Source organism: Solea senegalensis, linkage group LG12 (genome assembly GCF_019176455.1).
Source record: "Solea senegalensis isolate Sse05_10M linkage group LG12, IFAPA_SoseM_1, whole genome shotgun sequence".
In the NCBI taxonomy this organism is placed as follows: Eukaryota; Metazoa; Chordata; class Actinopteri; order Pleuronectiformes; family Soleidae; genus Solea; species Solea senegalensis.
Genome location: NC_058032.1, coordinates 7,626,551 through 7,645,625, shown reverse-complemented (window position 1 = coordinate 7,645,625; position 19,075 = coordinate 7,626,551). Strand labels below are relative to the sequence as shown.

The following is a 19,075-nucleotide window of genomic DNA, read 5'->3' as shown; positions in this document are numbered from 1 at the left end:
AAAAACCGCAGAGGGTTAAGGAAGAGCAATATAAGCATTAACCTTTGCTCCTCGAGCAGAGGGATACTCTTTGAATTCTCCACGGCACTGATCAGTTAGTCACGGCCCTGTTTGTCAGCAGGTTGATAAAACTATGGTGGAACCTTGGTGTTTGTCGTCTCTTTTGCCAAATACCTCATAGTTAGTTTGCAGTCATTCTGCATTTAGGCAGTGTTGGAATAACACAATCAGAGGTTCAAAAAGAGGGAGGGAATACAAGAAGCTGAAAAGAAGTGCTGTGCTGAAGAAAATAAAGCGGTACAAAGCAACAGAGATATCACTCAAAGTGTCAAAATGTGGCTGCTGTGCCCCCCTCTCTTCCCGCACTGCCTCACATCTCCCAGTTTCAGTTCCCTCAGTGGCCAATTACCGCTAATTAAAATCCTGACTATACTCCCCTGGACTCCCCCCTTTTCTCTCCTCCAAGAGCCCCCATCTCTCTGCTTCGCCTGTCACCCTGACACTCTCTCTTGTCTGTTTCTCTCTTCTGAAAATGTGGTGTTTCTTCCTGTTGCGATCACCAGCTTTACCTGCTTGTTTCCCTCCTGTTCACCTTTATCCACTTGTGCGCCTCTCCACCCCCTAACCCCCTGTCTTGTTTTTCTCATTCCTCACTTCCACGTTTGGTTTCCTCCTTTCTTTATTTGTTTCTTGACTGCCCTTCCACTACCCCTCGTTCCCCCTCTGTTCCTATCATCAGCAGCGAGGTTTCTCTCGTGGTGCCAAGAGAATCGACCAGGCTCTGGGCTAAAGACTGTAGCTTTCAGACCTTGCTAAAAAAAAAAAAAAATTTGACAAGGTTGTCGACATATTTGCATCTTCCTGCCTCGGCGTCAGCAGTGTGATCCCACTAGGTGTTAAAAAGCTTCATCAAAGCTGCTGCTGTTGATGAGGAGGAACGTGATGATGATGATCATAGCAGCACCAGCCTTGGTGTTAATTCATTCAGTTAATTCATTTGCCTTGAAGGAGAAAATAGGGATGAAGAAAGAAAAAAAAGCACCAGTGTTGCTTGGCTCAGGGAAAAAAGAGTTGGAGAGCTGGAGTGAGAGGGAGTAAAGAATGTCTTTGCTGTTCTCGAATAAGGAGAATTATGTCCTCTCTTTTAAGCGGCCCCTTCTCTGTCGTCTGTTGTCCTCCTCTTTAGAGTAACTGCCCTTCTGTCTTTCTCAGAGAAAGGTGGAAAGAGATAGGGAGAGCCATAGGGGCCTTTACAAGACCCGAGCATTCCTTTTGTGCCAAAGCCCGAGTCTGGATTTAAGAGCTGTGTTCGCTTGGTTGAGCACAAACTGAGGCTTACAAAGGACCAGCTAGCCTTTTTCCTGCCTTCTGCTTTAAAGGCAGTTAAAGAAAAGAGAGGGACAGATGGAAGTTTGAGAAGAGATGGAGAAAGGGGAGGAGAGAGAACTGACGGACGAATGGAGAACTGTTAAATATGGAAAGCGGGAGCAGCGACTCGTAGCCTCCCAGGTAAAAATGGTGAGAGACTGAGAAGGGAAGAAAGGCAGGAATGGTTGAACCAAGCGAAAAAAAGATTGTGGTTATGACAATGAGCAGGAAAAAAAAGCTGGAAATGCAGACAAAAAGAAAAAATACTGGGTGGGTGTCACCGGATGGCACTCCGTCAAGTTCTCTTAAGGCACAAGCCAGCGTGACGCCTACTCATGAACACAGGTTTTTCACGGCTGTTCGTCTTAGGAAACTGCATTGACTTCCATAGCCTAACAAAAATGTTTCTCCTGACCTTAACCGTAACCAGTTAGTGCTTAACACTAAACCTAACCAGTTCCTGGTCCTAATGAGGTTCTGCCTCATGAGGACCACTGGTCCTGACAATCTCACTCAGTGTTTATGCCTGGAAAAACTCCTAAAGCAGTTACAAATAAAAGTACACACATTTTTTATCATATCATAAACATTTAATTGATCTCCAAGAGGAATTAAGGTTCATGTTTCAAATTCTCATCCTTATTATAAGTCATGCTGAAGCTTGACTCATTTTCAAGAGTTGTGGTTTTATTCTGTTGTCTTGTTCAGTCATCCAGACATTAATTTATAAATACATAAATAAATTATTTAATTTAAATGTTCATTGTCACATGTGATAAAAGGTTTACAGGAAACAATTACAACTATTACACAGTAGCCTTGCTTTCTACTGGTTTTTGCTGCCCAGTTTGTCCCAGTACCGAATCATTTATGCCAAACCCACATTATGTATGCAGTTGTGAAGTGTAGTGGTAAAAATATCAGTCTTATCAATTGTGAATTGAAATGTAAAACACAGAGGAATGTGAAGAAGAATGTGTCACTCAACTTTTCTCACTTCAGATCAAGGACTGTGATGTGTGGTACTCAGACTCAAACGTGGTCCTTGAGAGGTTGTACTTCATAAGGATGCAGATATGGGTCAACAACATGTGGTATGAATGCAACAGGCACATGTCCTTTTTCAGAGTCATGATTTTGTCCTTCCCACCAGACAGTAGCTGGTGATCAAGGCTTATGAATTTCAACATTTTGGCTGATATTTATTTTGGCTTCTTGCTGTCCTTGTACTAAGGTTGCTGTCATTGTTACCAGCAGCTGAGTGTGTATTGAGCTGCTGAATGGCCCTGCCCACTCGGCTTTGATGCTATGTAATTTTGAAAAGGCAGTCTTATTGCTGTCATATTTCTGTATGTGACCTTTCCAAATTTTAGAGCACAACTCATTCACTGTCTTTTGTCATTGCTGAGTTGAGTGGCTCTTCTGATTTGGCCCATATAGTGCCTACCAATGAAACTACCCAGAACAAATAACGGTCAGTGGCGGATTGATTGAAGCACCCATAGATCTGAGGGCCATCTGTCACAGCCTCTGTGTTATGATTATGAGTGAAATTGCAGTGGTGTGTGTTTTGTACATTTTGATGAAAGGACTTATAAGGACTTCATCTTACAAGCACTACAGTGTTTTTCTTTGGGAAAAAAACATGGGAAATGGGAAGCCTTGTTCACCCTGTCCAATACTTTTTTTCCATTCATTCATTCAACCAACCATTAGATGTTGTTTTTGTATAGCAACGCTATAATGACCATACAGTATAATTATTTCTCAATCACTTTATTGGACCCCATCTAGAAAATGGCAGCTTTATTTGAATAGCACATTTTATACACAAGGGCAACTCAATGTGCTTTACATAAAAACTAAATAACATTTAGTCTTCAGAATCTGGCAGGAGCTGTTGCCTCGAACAAATCTGTAAACAAGACAAGAGGATCATGTACATTACATTAGGCCACAGTCGATCATTGCATAGAAAATCGTATTGTGGTTTGATGAGGCTTGTGATGAAAACAGTCTTCAGGGTAATATTCAAAAGGCCTCACATCTGTGTAACCACCGAAAACGGTTCCTTCCTCTATTTGAAAGTTCAACCTTTTCAGCTCCACAGAAGCAAAGATACAAAGCCTCACTAAAATGCAGTCACAGGCTAATGGCAGCCATTAATTCATATTGCACTCTAATGTTCGTCTGCAGGCAGTTTGAAACATCTTTTCTGCACAACATAAAAACTAACGTGTTCCACGTTCAACATGAGCACATGTTAATGTAATGACGATTTGCAAATATTAACCTCTAGCAGGATGATAAAATATGGCCATTACATGCATATTTTTGCACCGTATGCAACTACCACAATGGTAACTGCTGTTAGGTGGAAAATTGCTTGTTGGGGAAAAAAAACGCTTGTGCACAATCAGCATGAACAAACTGGTCTGTTGAGTTTCTCCCTCATTAATCAACAAACATGAACTGAAAAACTCCTTGGGAAAAGGCCATACTTTTTTGTTTTTTATTTGATTTGATGACATAAATGCTGTTACATTGGTGGAGTCCATCAGTTTTTCACATCTACTTCACACTTGGTGGATCATATGCTTAGCATACTGGAAAGTGCAGTGTCAACAGTTTGTAGTAAATCAGTTAAGGGATGAGTTCTCCAGAACCATAATGTCATTGTTGTTGATACTGCCATTTCCAAGATTTTCAGAGATAAACCTACCAATTTTGAAGTTGATAGAGGTCCATCATTTTCTACATTTCATTTGTTGAATGCCTGTACATTCAGTGTCTTATCTTTGAAAAAATGCACAAAAGGCTTAGCATCCATGGCGATCTTTAGGGCTAGATTGAGACAAGGTTGCATCCTCAATTTGTTCCGGCAATTTGAAGAATGCACCAATGGTATAGTTGACCCCCGTGGCTGGTGTCAATTTATAGTGCCCAATTAAAAATGAAGGTACCCAATCCCCATTAGCAATGGGGATTGGGTACCTTGCTCAGAGATACCTCAGCCTTTGCCCTGGCAGGGACTCGGAAGGACAACCCTCTTGTTACAATCCAAGTTCTCTTTCAGCTTGGCCATGGAGTGCCAAAAGATGCACATCGATATATCCAAAAATCGAAGTGAGTTTGTGGAGACCTTTAACTATTTACAGAAGAAAAACGTAGATCCTAAGAATTGTCCTGAGACTGAATCCTGCAGGTAAAAGAAAACCCTGGTGGAGACCTGTGATAGATGTGTTAGTAAAGATGAATTTAAGAGGCTTAATATGTTGCCAAGGACAGAGAATAATGGAGCAAGCGCAATGTGGCCTTTTTCCCTCCAGGAAATAAGGACTGCATTAAGGGACATATTTTAGAGAGCAATTCTCAAGTGTGTGATGAAGGTTTTTTTTTAGTTCTAACCCGACACTGGTCCTATGCACAAAGCCACATCTGACATATGTTCAATAATGGCACTTCTCCACTATACACAGCTCGGCTCGGCATGGCTCGACTCTACTCAGTTTGGTATCTACTTGTTTTCCATTACTATAGTACCACCTCAACATGGGTGGAGTCATCATATCACGGCTGCATAAAACTCCTGTGACATTGTTTTATATGCGACACAAACACACAAACTAGTGACTTGTAAAGCATTTATAATCAGTATACTGAATCATTAGAATCAGTTAATTAAAAAGATTAGCTCAGTACTTCCTGCATGACTAGAGCACAGACTTCATCTGACACAGTCACTGTACTGAAACGCGGCTGAATGGGTTATGATGCAGCTTGCCACTCGCGATCGCCAGCTTTCGGCAGTGCGGCCGTTAAATACACATTTCTAAAATATTGAGATTTTAGAAATTTCCTTGCTAAATGTTTTTTTAAGTCTATTCAATGGATCTACAGTTCGGCATTGTTCAGTTTGATTCTTGCGTCAGACATCGCACTCATGACTCGACCAGTGACGACACTCTCTGACCAATCAGTGGCCAGCAGTCTGTCAACATCACAGCTCAGCTTGCTTGGAACCTCGCCAAGCCAAGTCGTGATGGAACTGTGTAATTTAAAAAAACGCCATAAATCTAATCTATGTATTTTATATAGTGTACTTTGTGTATACTATGTAATATCCACTTCATCACCAAACTTTCATATACTCACAGGCTACTTTATTAGGAACACATGATGCCATGCCATGTGTGTACATGGCCACAGTTCCATTCATACTAACATGAGGGTCCACACCAGTGTAGCATTCCACACATATTATTCAATCTCACATTCCATTCCAGTAGTGGCAATTTCTCTCCAGGCGTTTGACCTCATGCGTATGTCCTTGTATTCTTCAAGTACTGGCAGACCTCCTCACATAATCTCAAGCAAGCATCCATGGTTACTGTCTTCTTCTTTGTCTCATTTGACCAAAAAACAAGAGCACATCATTAACTGGACTGGAAAGTGTAGTTACCTGGATACGGTCCATGCAGCCTCTAACTGTAGGTCTGCTCCTCCTCTGCTCCTCCAAATTGGCAGAAGAAGATATTTACATTACATGGACCACACAGCAGTGTACCGGCTGACACTGTTGCCTCACAGCAAGAAAGTTCAGATTCGAGACTTGGTCAAAACATGCAGAGGTTAATTGGACACTTTGAATTAATTGACAGTAGGTGTGAGTGTGAGAGTGAATGGTTGCTCCATCTCTGTATGTTGGCCCCGCAGTGGACCTGGATCTAAAGCAGACATCTGCAGACACAAACATGTAGAAAGTACGACCTGGGCCTAAAGTGGCAGGAGTTGCATGGTGTGGTTTTCTGCTGCTGTTGCTCGCATCCTTCAAGGTTTGACGTCTTGTATGTTCAGAGATGAGCTTCTGCATACCTTAATTGTAACAAGTAGAGTTACTGTCATCCTCTATTGTCTTGATCAAGTCTGGTCATACCTGGATATTTTCTCAACTTCAGACCATTTTCTGTAAACCCCGAGATGTTGTGCATGAAAATCCCAGTAGATTTCTGAAAAACACAGATCCGCTTGTCAGGCGCCAACAACATGCCATGTTTACGGTCACTTTTTTCTGGTGCTCGGTTTGAACTTCAGCGAGTGGTCTTGTCCACGTGTACATGTGTGTGTATGTTTTCAGTGCTGCACACACACACACACACACACTTTCAGTCACACACACTTTCACAAGTCACTTGTCTGCTTTATCCCGTTAACACTACTGCTCACACACATGCACTATAACACATCCACAACAACCTCCTTCACACATAAATTCCTCATACATCCCAACATGCTCCACTAGCTTTCCATCTCCCCGTCGAGCCCCCACACCCTCTGTGTTTCAGAGTAATATGAGCCAGCAGCCGTAACATTGTGGTGGGGAGGAAGGGGTGGGGGGGTGTTGATGTATGGTGGAACTAAAGCAACCCTGCCGATCGATAATGTAAACAGGAGCAAAGAGACGCGGTAAATAAGGCCGACTCCTGACAGAACTGTCTACCTCAGGTGACAGAGAGGGAGGGAGAGGAGAGGGGGAGAGAAATGTCTAATGGGGGAATGGCGGGAGGGAGGGCGAGGATGCAGGGGTAAGATTATAGTGGGATGAGAGGGACAAAGTAGAAGTGATGGGGATAAATAAGGTAGAAGGCTAAAGAAAGAGAGGGAGGGATGAGTAAATGAAAGAAGGGATGGAGAGGTGGTGACGGAGAGATGGAGGAGATGTAATGGGGTGAGAGGAAAGGTGGGATGACTGGATGAGGTAATGTGATGGAGGAAGAGAGGAGAGTGGTGACAAAGGACAGAGAGAGAGAGAGATAAACATTGGGTGAGTGGAAGGAATAGATGGAGAAATAGGAAAGAGGAGATGGAGAAAAATATGGTGGAATGTGGAAAAGGGTGAAATGGCTCTGGTAAACAAAGAGGTCAGAAAAACACATAAGTGGGTTAGCAAGGAGGAAAAATCACCATATAGATTACAGTTCAATTTTAGCAGAAATACATTATATACATGTGTGTGTGTGTGTGTGTGTGTGTTCGTATTTGTATTTATAGATTTGTGAGGTCCAAAAAATGCGATCTCTGTGGGAACATTTTGTCTGGGCCCCACAACTTAAAAGGGTTTTGTCATGGTAAAACCTGGTTTTAGGGTTAGGGTTAGAATTGGTTTTAGGTTAAAATTAAAGAAAGGGTTAAGGTTAGGCAATTGATGGTTAAGTTTAGGGTAAGGGGCCAGGGAATGCATTATGTCAGTGATGTGTCCTCACTAAGGGATAAAAACAAGCGTTTGTGTGTTTGTGTGTGTGTTTATGTAGCAGTGACATTTAGCAGATGACATGCAGATGAATGACCACCAAGTGACCCACTGTTGAACCGAACCCAGCACAAGACATGCTGCGCTACACATACACACACACAGAACAAATACTCACCCTTAGTTTCTTGACTATTGGTGTAGTTGTGAGGTAAATGCACACAAGGAGATGTAAACAATCACACAAAAATACACCAAAGGTTATTGTCATGACTGCAATGTTCTCTGTTTTTGGTTCCTTTATGGTTGACTGCACGTCTGACCATGGCATAATTAAACTCTGATGTCCATGACTGTTTTATCTGCTCCGTTAAAAAAAATAGTGACAATAACTTGTCATGTATTTCATTATGTTACCCGTGGCCAAGAGGAAAGGAATTGGGCTTGTAACTCCTTGGCTGTATACAAATCCTGGAACTGGTCAATAATGGCTGGGGTTCTTTGAGCAACGGGTACCCAATCCCCCACTGCTGCACCTGTGTCTGGTTTGTGTGTGTGTGCGTGTGTGTGTGTTCACTGCTGGTGTGTAATAAGGATGGGTTAAATGCAAAGGTCAAATTCACTATCACTAATTGGTGTGTGTGCAAAAAAAGAGCTAATTTTAATAAATGTCTCTGCTGAGTTCGCTGCTCACCAAGTGATGAATCACAATGGTGGTTCTACTGAAGCTCTTAAGTTAGCATTTCTCTACCACTGTATTCTTTCTGATGTGACACAATATGTCTGTGTTTTCCATAATTGTGTCGCTGCAGCTCCAGCACAGAATGCAGTGTTGTGTTTTAACGTATTTTAAGGTACACTGATGTGGTTATGAATATCTGTACCTTATCACCTTTATGTTTCAGTCTTTCAGGGCATTTTTGTGTGGAGTTTGCATGTTCTCTCGCGTGTGTGCGTCTCCAGTTACTCCAGCGAGAGTGAAAGGTTGTTTGTGTGTTGGCTCTGTGATGGACTGGTGACCTGTCCAGGGTGTATCCCGCTCAGCTTCCTCCACAACCCTTTAGAGGATAAAGTGGTTAGAAATGATGAAAATTATTGATATGATGTTGTATTTAGATATTTTTTGATTTGCAGCCAACAATATTATCTAATTATATTACAAATTGCTGGTGTCCAAATTAATTTTGCGCAAGCGGTTCTTTAAAGAGAAGAACTAAGATCGGTTTGATGAAGAAAATTTCCAGAAATGACTGTGAATAATACATGTGACTGTAAATGAATCAGACTTAAGGTCAGCTGAACAAAGCATCATTAAAAATGTTCCACCTCTCATTCCATACCATATGAAAGACATGACCTTTGATAACCCATACAATAGGAGAATATTGGTGTCTAATAGGCATGTCAATGCCTAATCAGCTTTGATTGGAGCACTTATTATTCTTTCAGTGGGGGTTTATGCTCTCAGACTAAGTGATTTCTCAGGGACTGCACTCTCCTTCATCAGCAAACATCTCATTGATGTGTTGTCACATCTTTATTCAGACAAAGTTTCTCCAAGTTCCACTTTTAGCAGAACTGCTGCAGCACTCTGTGGTATAGAATTTGAACCCCACACTTCTGGTCTTAGCAGGATCACTGAAACATCATCTGTTGAAGTTTACTGTTTTAAAATACCCACACTACACTACTTAAAAGTTCACCGATTAGTGTCCTCAGTGGCGGCCAAAGAGTCTGGAGTGTGTATATCGGTAACCACACGCACGCACACACACCCACATACACTTCCTGTTCGACAGACATGTGGAGGAGTGACGTTCACCTACTTTCTCCGCATCTAAAGTGTGTGTGAGAGTTCTGCCCTGCCCTGCTACACACACATTATTGGTGTTTGTACAGCATTTGTTCAGAATGTTAAGGTAAAAGTACCGGAACAGGAAGTTAACAAGGACAGACGTGACACTTTGCCCTCTTCCTCTCTATCAGCCGTACCTGTAGCCTCACAACAACTGGAAATAAAGAGCTTTTGTGTGGGTTCTTGCATGGAGGTAAGACAAATCCACTTCTGAGCAAACCAAAGGCAGAAATATAGGAGCAGTTGCAATTATTCACGAGTAATAGGGTAAACGCACACTGACGATTATTTTTATCTCGTTACAGCTTTTGAGGAGGAGTTATGCTAACTATGGCTCCCGTGCGTCATCGAGCCATATTTTGAACATGCCTTAAAATCCTGACAGCGGAGAAACTGTTTACTCGATAATTGTTTACTCCATCCATCCATCCATCCATCCATTTTCCTCAGTTGTATTTTTTTTCACATGTGTGAAGGGGAGAATCTTTTATTTAATGACTATTTTTCATTATTTAAAAAGAACTATTCATTCTGACCAGATTCAATGTTACTTTAGTGAAAAGTTGTTGTTTCAATTAAACCTGTAATACAGCCTAAACTAAGTTTCCTTTTCCACAGTCGTTAACTCTGTTTCAGGCTTGTATCTGAAATACTTTGTTGTAAAGAAAAAAAACAATGTGGAATAGTTTTCTGGCAGCAGCAGCAGCAGCTCTGGTCCACTGGCTGGCTGTAATGAGCAAATCCTGCATCACTAACCAAATATCCTCCATTGATTGTGGTTAGTTTGCACAATTTCCTTTGTCAATGGCTACAGCTATAACAATTTCTTACAACAAGCCTTTGGAGAAATCTCAGGACGTGGTTGCGAGAGCACATTTCAGGCTTTTGTTATGAATTTCTGGTGGTGAAAATGGGATAGCAGGTTTTGAAGCATTAAATCTTTCTGCTGAATGTACTCCAGTCCTCTGCTGTTTGGATTTAGGAGCTTTCTACTGTGCAATCGGCAGCTCACAGCTTTAAGTAATCTAGTGATAGTGTATGCGTCTGGTTCAGTGCAAGCAAGAACAGCTAATAGTTCATTCAGCATTAATTAGAGCACTTTGCCAACATGCAAACATATGTCGGCTAAACGACTGGGGTTGGGAATTTAGAATGCCCTAAAATGTCAAGCACTGCAATTCAAACCTATACCTTAATCTATTTATACTTGATGTTTTACACGCAACGCCTATCTTTCTACATTGTGTAAAATCCATTATTATTATTATAAGAATGACAATAATAATGTCATTGGAGAGATGATCGATGGTGACTATCGTGAGTGCTTGGCTCATCTCTGTTTTTTGACTGCAGATAAATTCAAAAGCCATTACATTTCTGTCAATGTGGTCCACCTCTTTTTCTCCACGGATATTGTTTATCTGTGAGCAACGAACGCCCACTCAAACATGATTGGTAAAACTATGAAGGAAACGGAAAAGGTTTTTACGGTTTTTGCATATATACCTGCAGAATGTGTTAGTTGCATAAAAAAAGGTGTTACTAAATGAAGGTTTGGAAAGCAAGCTTCGGTTAGGTCGTGTGATGTCAAAGCTATCAGTGGTGCAGATCGGTCCAGCTGCGACACTTGATTTAAAACTGAAGTGTCAAGATTGATCTGTTAAGGAAAGATCTGAGATTATCACACCGTGGAATGCTGTTCGGGAAAAGTCTCAACACGAGATTTAATGCATTGCTTGAATTTTTCTGTGTGTGTATAGAGTCAGCAGTCCAACTAGGTCTTATCTCAGCAGTGGGATTCACACTGTGAGCAACATGCTGAGACTCATCAGAATGTGTGCTGGTGTTGGCTTGTAGAGGTTGCTTAAACTCCACTGTAGCGCTCTCATCCTCGCTCAGCTTCTGTTTCTTAGGCGTTCTGTCTTCCTCTCTTTTCATGCCTTCACTTCCCTAAAAACAGTCCTTTCACTATTTATACAATCACAGTAAAGTAGTGTTTCCAAAAAAAAAACAAGCTGTCATTAACTTGACAGAGAAACACGCCATGAATGCGTTAAGTGTTTGAGGGAAAACAGTGTAATAACGTTCAAAGCAAATAGAGACTGTAGAAGACATTTTTTGCTGTGAACCTGCTGAGAGAAACAAAGAAAACTTTTTTTCACTTTGGATTGTGCCAGACACACTCTAGGTGAGGCTTTTTCTATTTGATTAACGTAGAGAAAGCTTCTTTGGTGTCATGTTACATCCTCCAGCAGCCATGAAGGAGGTCATCAGGCTAATTGGCTCGTAGCTCCAAGCAATCCAGCTCACTCAAATCTACTTTTTCTAGACAGTTGGCTTTTATAATTAAAGACAATACATCCGTGACATTTGAAGGTTTACTGCCCATTTATATATTTTAAATTATTTGCATGTAGCATGTAAAAGAGTGTCAGCGGTGCATTAACGTTAAACTAAATTGTTAGGTGATCACACACGTGTAGTTTTTCATTTTATTTTATGGTTATTAACAAGCACAATAATAATGGTTTAGAATGATAATGACAAGATCTCAGACATATGACCAAACTAACAAGTAAGTAAGTTCACCTGACGCACATTTAACTGTGTTGTGGATCAGTTTATAAAGATTTTGTGGTCAAAGCCCTCGGCTCTGGAACTCCCTGCTTGATCTTTGAGGCAAATTCAAGTAATCTTTGAAAACCCTTTTACTAAAGCCTTAGCACTTTTTACTTACTTTTACTTACTTTATTTTCGGGATTTATTTGCCTGCTTTATTGTCTCCTCTGTGTAAAGTTATTTGTAGCCTTGATGTGAAAAGTCCTACAGATATTATATAAGTTTATTATATTATTATTATCAATTTATCCTTTTAACACCTAAGCCTCAAAATGTCTGTCTGGAATTTTCATAAAGGGGCCAGAAAAGGTATGTGAGTAAGTGTTTTTGCCCATTTTTGCAGAATAATTTTCAGTAAAATTGTTAAAATAGTGTATTAAATGAAGAAAAACATGAACAGTGGCATGTGTAATCACTGCAGACAAGATGTCAGAATCTTCTATGCACTTGTCCTTATTCTAGTGTAATTTGGCTACTACAATGGGACCTGATGCAATTTCAAGTTTGTAATTGTGTATCTTCAATTTGATGTTACACTTTCATCTACAATATTACATAACGTTACATATTTCCCATTCTTTAGACAGTTGTCGGAGGTGAAAGATGGGGTTGGAGGTGTTAGCTGTTTTGTCAGTACCAGTCATGTCAGTCCTCAACAGAGTCTCAATCCTCTCATAGTGCCGCAACAGCCGTCATAGTTTATCTCAGCCAGTCTGTGAAAACATTTACAGTGAGTGAGCTCACGTGACATAAACTCTGTCTCTGTATTGTTCTGCCTGTAGTAGAAATAATACTTTTGATATGTATTGATTGTAAACTGTAGCTGAACCCCAGTATGCTGCTGTTGTTCCATTCATGCAAGTTATGGAGTAACGTCAACTCTAGTGTTTTTCCGGTCTCGGCCTTGTCTCGACTTGGTCTGTCTTGGTCTGCGTCTTGTCTTGGTCTCGGTATTGTCTTGGTCTGGGTTTTGGCGGTCTTGACTACCTCAATAATACCTTTGAACCAACAGGATTGCTTCCCAAGTTTTCACCCAAACTGAGTGACCAGGCAAGAAGTGCCAAACATTATTCTAACAGAGAGAAATGACAGCCAGGTCTACTCCAGTACTTCATCAGTCTTTAAGCCACTATAAGTAAAAGGCTTATGAGTGTCTTTTCCCTTGGAGTTTGCACACAACATTTCAAGGACTTGTAGGACATTAGGGAAAAGATGCTTTGGTGTGAACTGAACGGTCTGGCCTTGATGAAAAGGGCTGAGAGGAAAAACATCAGGGAAAAAAAACCAGTACCTCCAATGACTGTAATTGTTCTGACAGATATTTTCTAAGCGATCGATCACCTGACTAAACCTGGCCTCTCTTTATAGTGAGGCATGACAGTTGCAGCATAATGCTGTGGGAGTGCTTCTCAATGTCTTCCTCCGTTGTTTTGTTTGTTGTGGTTTTCCATTCTTAATGATTGAGCGTGGCCTTGGCCTGTTGTGTGTGAAATGAATGTGTTTGTGGTATGTATTGAAGTGTGTGTGTATGTGTGTGTATGTGGGGATGTTGTACAGTTGATGTCAATGAAAGGTGCTATACAGTTACACATTGACTGACTGATTGACAGAGACGCGCAAGATTGAGGAGATGTTTGAATAAAACCCTCTCTAGAGTTCAGACCCATCTGACATGGGTAACGGTTCAGGTTTCAGCAGTAACGAGAAACGTACAGCCAAGAAGATGATTCTTGAGTGGATTCTTGACAATTCTCAGACTGTACTTAAGTGGCTTAGCCAAAGCTTAGACCTAAACCCCATAATACATCGGTGGAGAGACCTGAAAATGGCAGTTCAGACACTTCTCATTCATTGTGACAGAGCTGGAGATGATCTGGCTGGAAGAATGGGATGACATGTCCAAGTCCAGGCTCAGCATGTGTAGAGCTGAAGTCTGCTGCTGAACTGGTTTTTATTAAAATACCAAATTAAGGTCTGAATATAAATGACTCCACCGGCATTGTTACTACGTATGTATAGTATAACAATACCTTCAATTTAACACACTACAATTATTTCATTTGTGAGGCTACATTAATTAATACCGTTTTTTAAGTGATTTGTTAAAAGTGGGACAAAATTGAACATGTACATGTGCATAATGAGCATATTTTACTCTTCTTTCTCACTTTAAAATTGCTTCATCATCTCATCCTGCTTGCAGATGTGATCCACACTGTGGGGCCAATTGCTCAGGGAGGAGTTGGAGAGGAGCAGCGGAAAGCTCTGAGGTCCTGCTACGACAACAGCCTGAAAACAGCCACGGAAAAATCTGCACGATCTGTGGTGAGAACAGACGGATGGAGGGATGGTGGAAGCCGACATGAATAGGAAGCGATAAACCTAAAGAATAATGAAAACAAAAACCTGAGAGATCAATGTGATTAAGGTTAAAAAAAAAAGGTTCAAATGTGCAAAGGCATTAAAGTAATGTAGTTAAAATAGAAATGTGAGGTAAAGACGTGAGGATTTATCAAAGGAAACCCAATTCAAATTGAGATAGATGGGGGACAAGAAAAAAGGAGCTGCAAGTTGGAGTGTGGAAACATGAAGAAAGGCTTTATGAAACACACCAGGCAGGAGGTTTCGCAACAAAATGAAGTGTTAAAGTCAAAGAAAGACAAGAACATAATGTCACAGGTACGGTGTAAAAAAAAAAAAAGACCCAATGATGGAAGAACAGCTTCTGTTCTCAAGCTTTTTACTAATTGCAAACTTCATGTATTTTTGACTGTAGTTAGTTAGATTTACAATTTACACTTCTTTATTGCTAAATGTTGTAGTTGTGTTCTCTTGCAATTGTAACGTCACAAGACTCACAACACTTTGGCATTATCAATATAGATGAATTTGAAAAAAGATGTTATTGTTTGAAATCAGGTCTCTGCACGAGCAGCTGTATGTAGGGTTGGGGACCGTTCATAATTGAACCGATGCCGCACTGGTATCTGTATCTGGTATTCAGTACCGATACCGACACGTAGCTCTCACATTCTCGCGTGCTCTCCCAGATATTTCAAGTACCGAAATTTGGCAGCGATTCATTAAATGTGAATCTATACTCGGTAGTACCGACACGAACCGCAACCCAACCCTAGAAGTATGACAAAAAATGTCTTTAAATCTGCTGATCAGCCACAGCTTTTCTGTTTTACCCGGTGTGGTAAGTTTCTTTACTGTAACTGGTTCACTTCCATCAATTTCTACCTTACCTTTCATCTCGGGGAACATGTGAGTCATGTCTGCTCTGACTCATGCTTGCCAGCTCCACAGCCTGGTTAAATGACTAGTTCTGGAGGCTCAGGGAGCTTCCTGACATCTGCTCGCACTTCTTTGTTTGACAGCAGGTTGAGAATCTGCCAGATTTTACCTCTTTTGAAGTTTCCTGGCTGCCTGGCTCAACTTAGAACCAAGATTATGGCATCAACCTGCTTAATATGGATTTCATCGACCTAAAGTTGTCCTTACTGCCATTTTTATCATAGAAATTGTTAATCCAGTTTGTCTATCGCAAACATGCCTAACATTTCCTGACTAGGTTTTAAATATAAGGCCGCTCACAGGTAATAAGGCGTGTATATACTTAAATGTTAAGTGATAATAGACTCCTTATCTTCCAACATGAGACATGTCTTAACTTACTGCTTAAGCCTGAAGGATAAAGTCATGGTAGAGATTATAGATTGATGTTTTTTTGTTACTAAATATGTACAGTATACATAAAAGTGATTTGCTCTGTGATTACCACCCTGCGCTCCATTTAAATGACCACAATAATCCCTGTTTATTGCTGCTCTAATATAATAATGTAATTCAGGAGGAGAAGAAAGTGGCTACTAGTTAGGAGGAGACCATCAAGATCCAGCAGAGTGTTATTTTTCCGCATGTATATGTGTGTGTGTATATAACCAGGCTGTTATATGATCAGCAACAGACTCTAACCACTTTGTGTGCCATCTTTTCTCTGCAGGCTTTCCCCTGCATCTCCACTGGAATCTATGGTCAGTGAGTGTGTGTGTGTGTGTGTGTGTGATTATAATCTTTTTTTTATTCAAATTGCTCAGGGCTTTTAAGTCCAACCATTTTTGTTGAGTTCCAGAGAAATCCATTTTTATTTTACAACAACAGATGCTGTGTTTTCCATCAAGGGCTTGTTTCGGTCGCTGTGTTCAACCAGAGTGCTGAGACACCCAGTGCCTCCTGTCACATTATCTCCTGCAGCCCAGAGGTGGTTCTCGATTAAGGCCTTAGATTAAGACTGGCAGATTAAGATAGATTAGACCAGAGACAGTGTCAGATTGATGGTAATCCCCTTCACACTGGCAGGACAAAGAGTTAAGGATGGTGTTTAAACACTCCCCAGGGTGGGCTGGTTGTTGACTCACTCTCCCCCGTTGCTAGAAGGAGGAAAAGGCCAGAGTTCTGATTGAGTGCGTTTATCCATGTCCTCCTCTCTATTGAGGAAGTTCAGAGTGTAACACAAGGTTCTAATTCTCCCGTATACAAGCAACTCTGCAACTAGAGTTTGTTGAAAAAAATAAAAAGGGGGATTTTTCTATAAGAATTGTTTCAGACAACTTCTCAGTAAAAGATGTTTAAAAAAACATCAACCACTTCTTGTTTATCATCCCTGCTCATTTTGACAAATAGAAAGGAACACATTCTCTGGGGTTTGTAGGTAGCGCTGTACTCGGATGTGATGGAAGTGAAAATAAGGTAGCAGTCTTGCCAAAATGTTTTTGAATAATGCTCCCGTCGAGTGGATTGACAGAAGTTAGAGTTGAAGGTCTGACAATCAAACGGCTTTTCAAGGAATTGAGTAACTTTGCGTAGATAACTGCTGCCTTGATTACTTTCAGTAGAAACCAGTCCAGAAAAGGACCAGACCATTCATCATAAAAATTGCTGGTTCACTCACAACCATCTACCATGTGTCACATTTGATTGATGACTGATAGAGGAGCAGTCAGCGAGAGTATTTTCATTATTAACCAGGATTTCTGTACAGTATTAAACAACCTGAAATGATTTTTTTGTATCTAACAATGACCCACTGTTAGAAGGTTTTGAACCCTCAGTCCGGATAATCAAGCAGGGGTCCTAATTCTGACAACCACGTAGCGTTCTCAGATAATCAAACTGAGAGCTGCAGTGGAAGCAGGAAGCTAAACAATCAGGCAAGGGACTGATGAAAATGGATTGTGTGTAAAAGCTGAGGGAATAATGAGGGGAGTTAGGTGGGGAACAACAGGTGAAGGAAGTTTGATGATTGACTGACAAGGACGAGGGGCAGGATCTGAAATGACAGGATAGTTATTAAAGCTAGGGACGCACGACAAGAAGGTTTGCCCGAATTTACCCACGATTCACAGTTGGGCCGAGTCTGCACCGGTCAACTGTAGTTGGCGACAGTCGGCATGGCTGGTGTGTAAGGGTAACATACCCGACCCGACCCCCGTCGCACTCAATCAGACATGTTTGAATTTTTGAAGCCAACTCAGGACACAGGAAATGGTGACAGAAGACGAAAATGACAGGAAGTAGCGGGAACATCAGCACATCAATGGATGTCGATGTTTGTTTACCCTTTAAACTGTCGCTCTCGTGATCATGTGGTCTCTGATCCCTCATCAGGCGCAGGCGTTGTATGTGTGATCCCCAGTCTTTTTAGACACTGCTGTTTATAAAATCTGCTGTTACCGGTCGGCGTAATGTGTACTCCAGGTCGGTAACTCCAAAATCGGTAACAACTATGAAAGTTGTGTCGTGTGTCCCCAGTTTCAGCAAGAAACAACTGAGCTGAAAGAAATGAAAACAGAAAGAATACTGATTACTCATGACACAGAGGAGTCAGTTCACATTTCCATACAACTTTTATGTTTGGACGATGGAGTCGGTTGTAGGTCGTCCTGTGGCCGTTCAAATGATCAGTAGTATTCCAGAACCTTTAACAAATGTGAGCCAGTTTTGCATATGTCATAGCAGATTACAAACGGCAGGATCTTTGGTGAAAGAAAATGATCTTTCCTCCCTGAACATAAAACACACGCACAAAGTGCCGTAACTGCCAGTTTTGGATATTGTTGCATAATAATTGAAATAAGACAAGGTTAACATTACTCATTCAAAACATGTTTCCTTTTGGGATTAGTGTATGATTGAACTGAACATCATTTTGATAGTAATAATAATAATAATAAACATGTTATCGAAAACCATATTTGGCCACTTAGACACAATATCACACTGCAAATGCTTCTTTTGATTCTGCATTTTCAGAGTACATCACTCAGGGCAAGTCTGTGCCCCATAGTGTGTTCCTCTGTGTTCTGATATTAAACCTTTATTGATGAATAAAATAATTACTTTGCAGAGTCACACCGTTTGTTTAATCGCAACAATTTGGCCGGAAGATGAATTTTCAGTACCTAGTTTGCATCACTGGGGAGAAACACTGTAGGGTATTTTATGTCTGCATAGTAGGCGAGTCAGGATGAGAAGAAGTGAGGAAACACAGAGAGATAGAATAGATAGAATAGCCTTTGATGGAACAGTGTAAAGAAGAACGGATACCTGTTGAGGAAATAACAGTGCGTTCTGAATGAAAACACAGAGATTTGTCACTGTGTCTGTTCCTGCAAATTGTTTGTATAATGTTGATGTTGTGTGTGTATGTTTGTGCAGGATATCCACCTGAAAAGGCTGTGCATGAGGCGTTGGCAACTGTGAGGGAGTATCTAGACGAACATCATGACAAGGTAAGTGTGTGTGTGTGTGTGTGTTTGTGTGTGTGTGAGAGTGAGAGAGAGAGAGAGAGAGATTGTCAGTTTTTTTCTCTACCATTTCCTCTAGGTATTATTCCTTTCACAGCTGTTGTTTTTGTTTTCTGGTGAGAGCAAGGAGAAGGGCGAAATGAGGAAAACACACACAAACACACACATGCG

At 41.0% G+C, this 19,075-nt stretch overlaps 1 protein-coding gene across 3 annotated transcripts in view; it reads left to right on the top strand.

Annotated features, from left to right (window-relative positions):
- The window catches only part of macrod1 (mono-ADP ribosylhydrolase 1), a 113,181-nt gene that overhangs the window by 82,855 nt on the left and 11,251 nt on the right, over positions 1-19,075 (top strand). For all 3 annotated transcript variants that reach the window (XM_044041168.1, XM_044041167.1, XM_044041166.1), the window contains 3 exons: positions 14,296-14,417; positions 16,102-16,132; positions 18,816-18,889. In XM_044041168.1, coding sequence (XP_043897103.1) covers positions 14,296-14,417; positions 16,102-16,132; positions 18,816-18,889 — 227 coding nt within the window. The remainder of the gene's footprint in view (positions 1-14,295; positions 14,418-16,101; positions 16,133-18,815; positions 18,890-19,075) is intronic.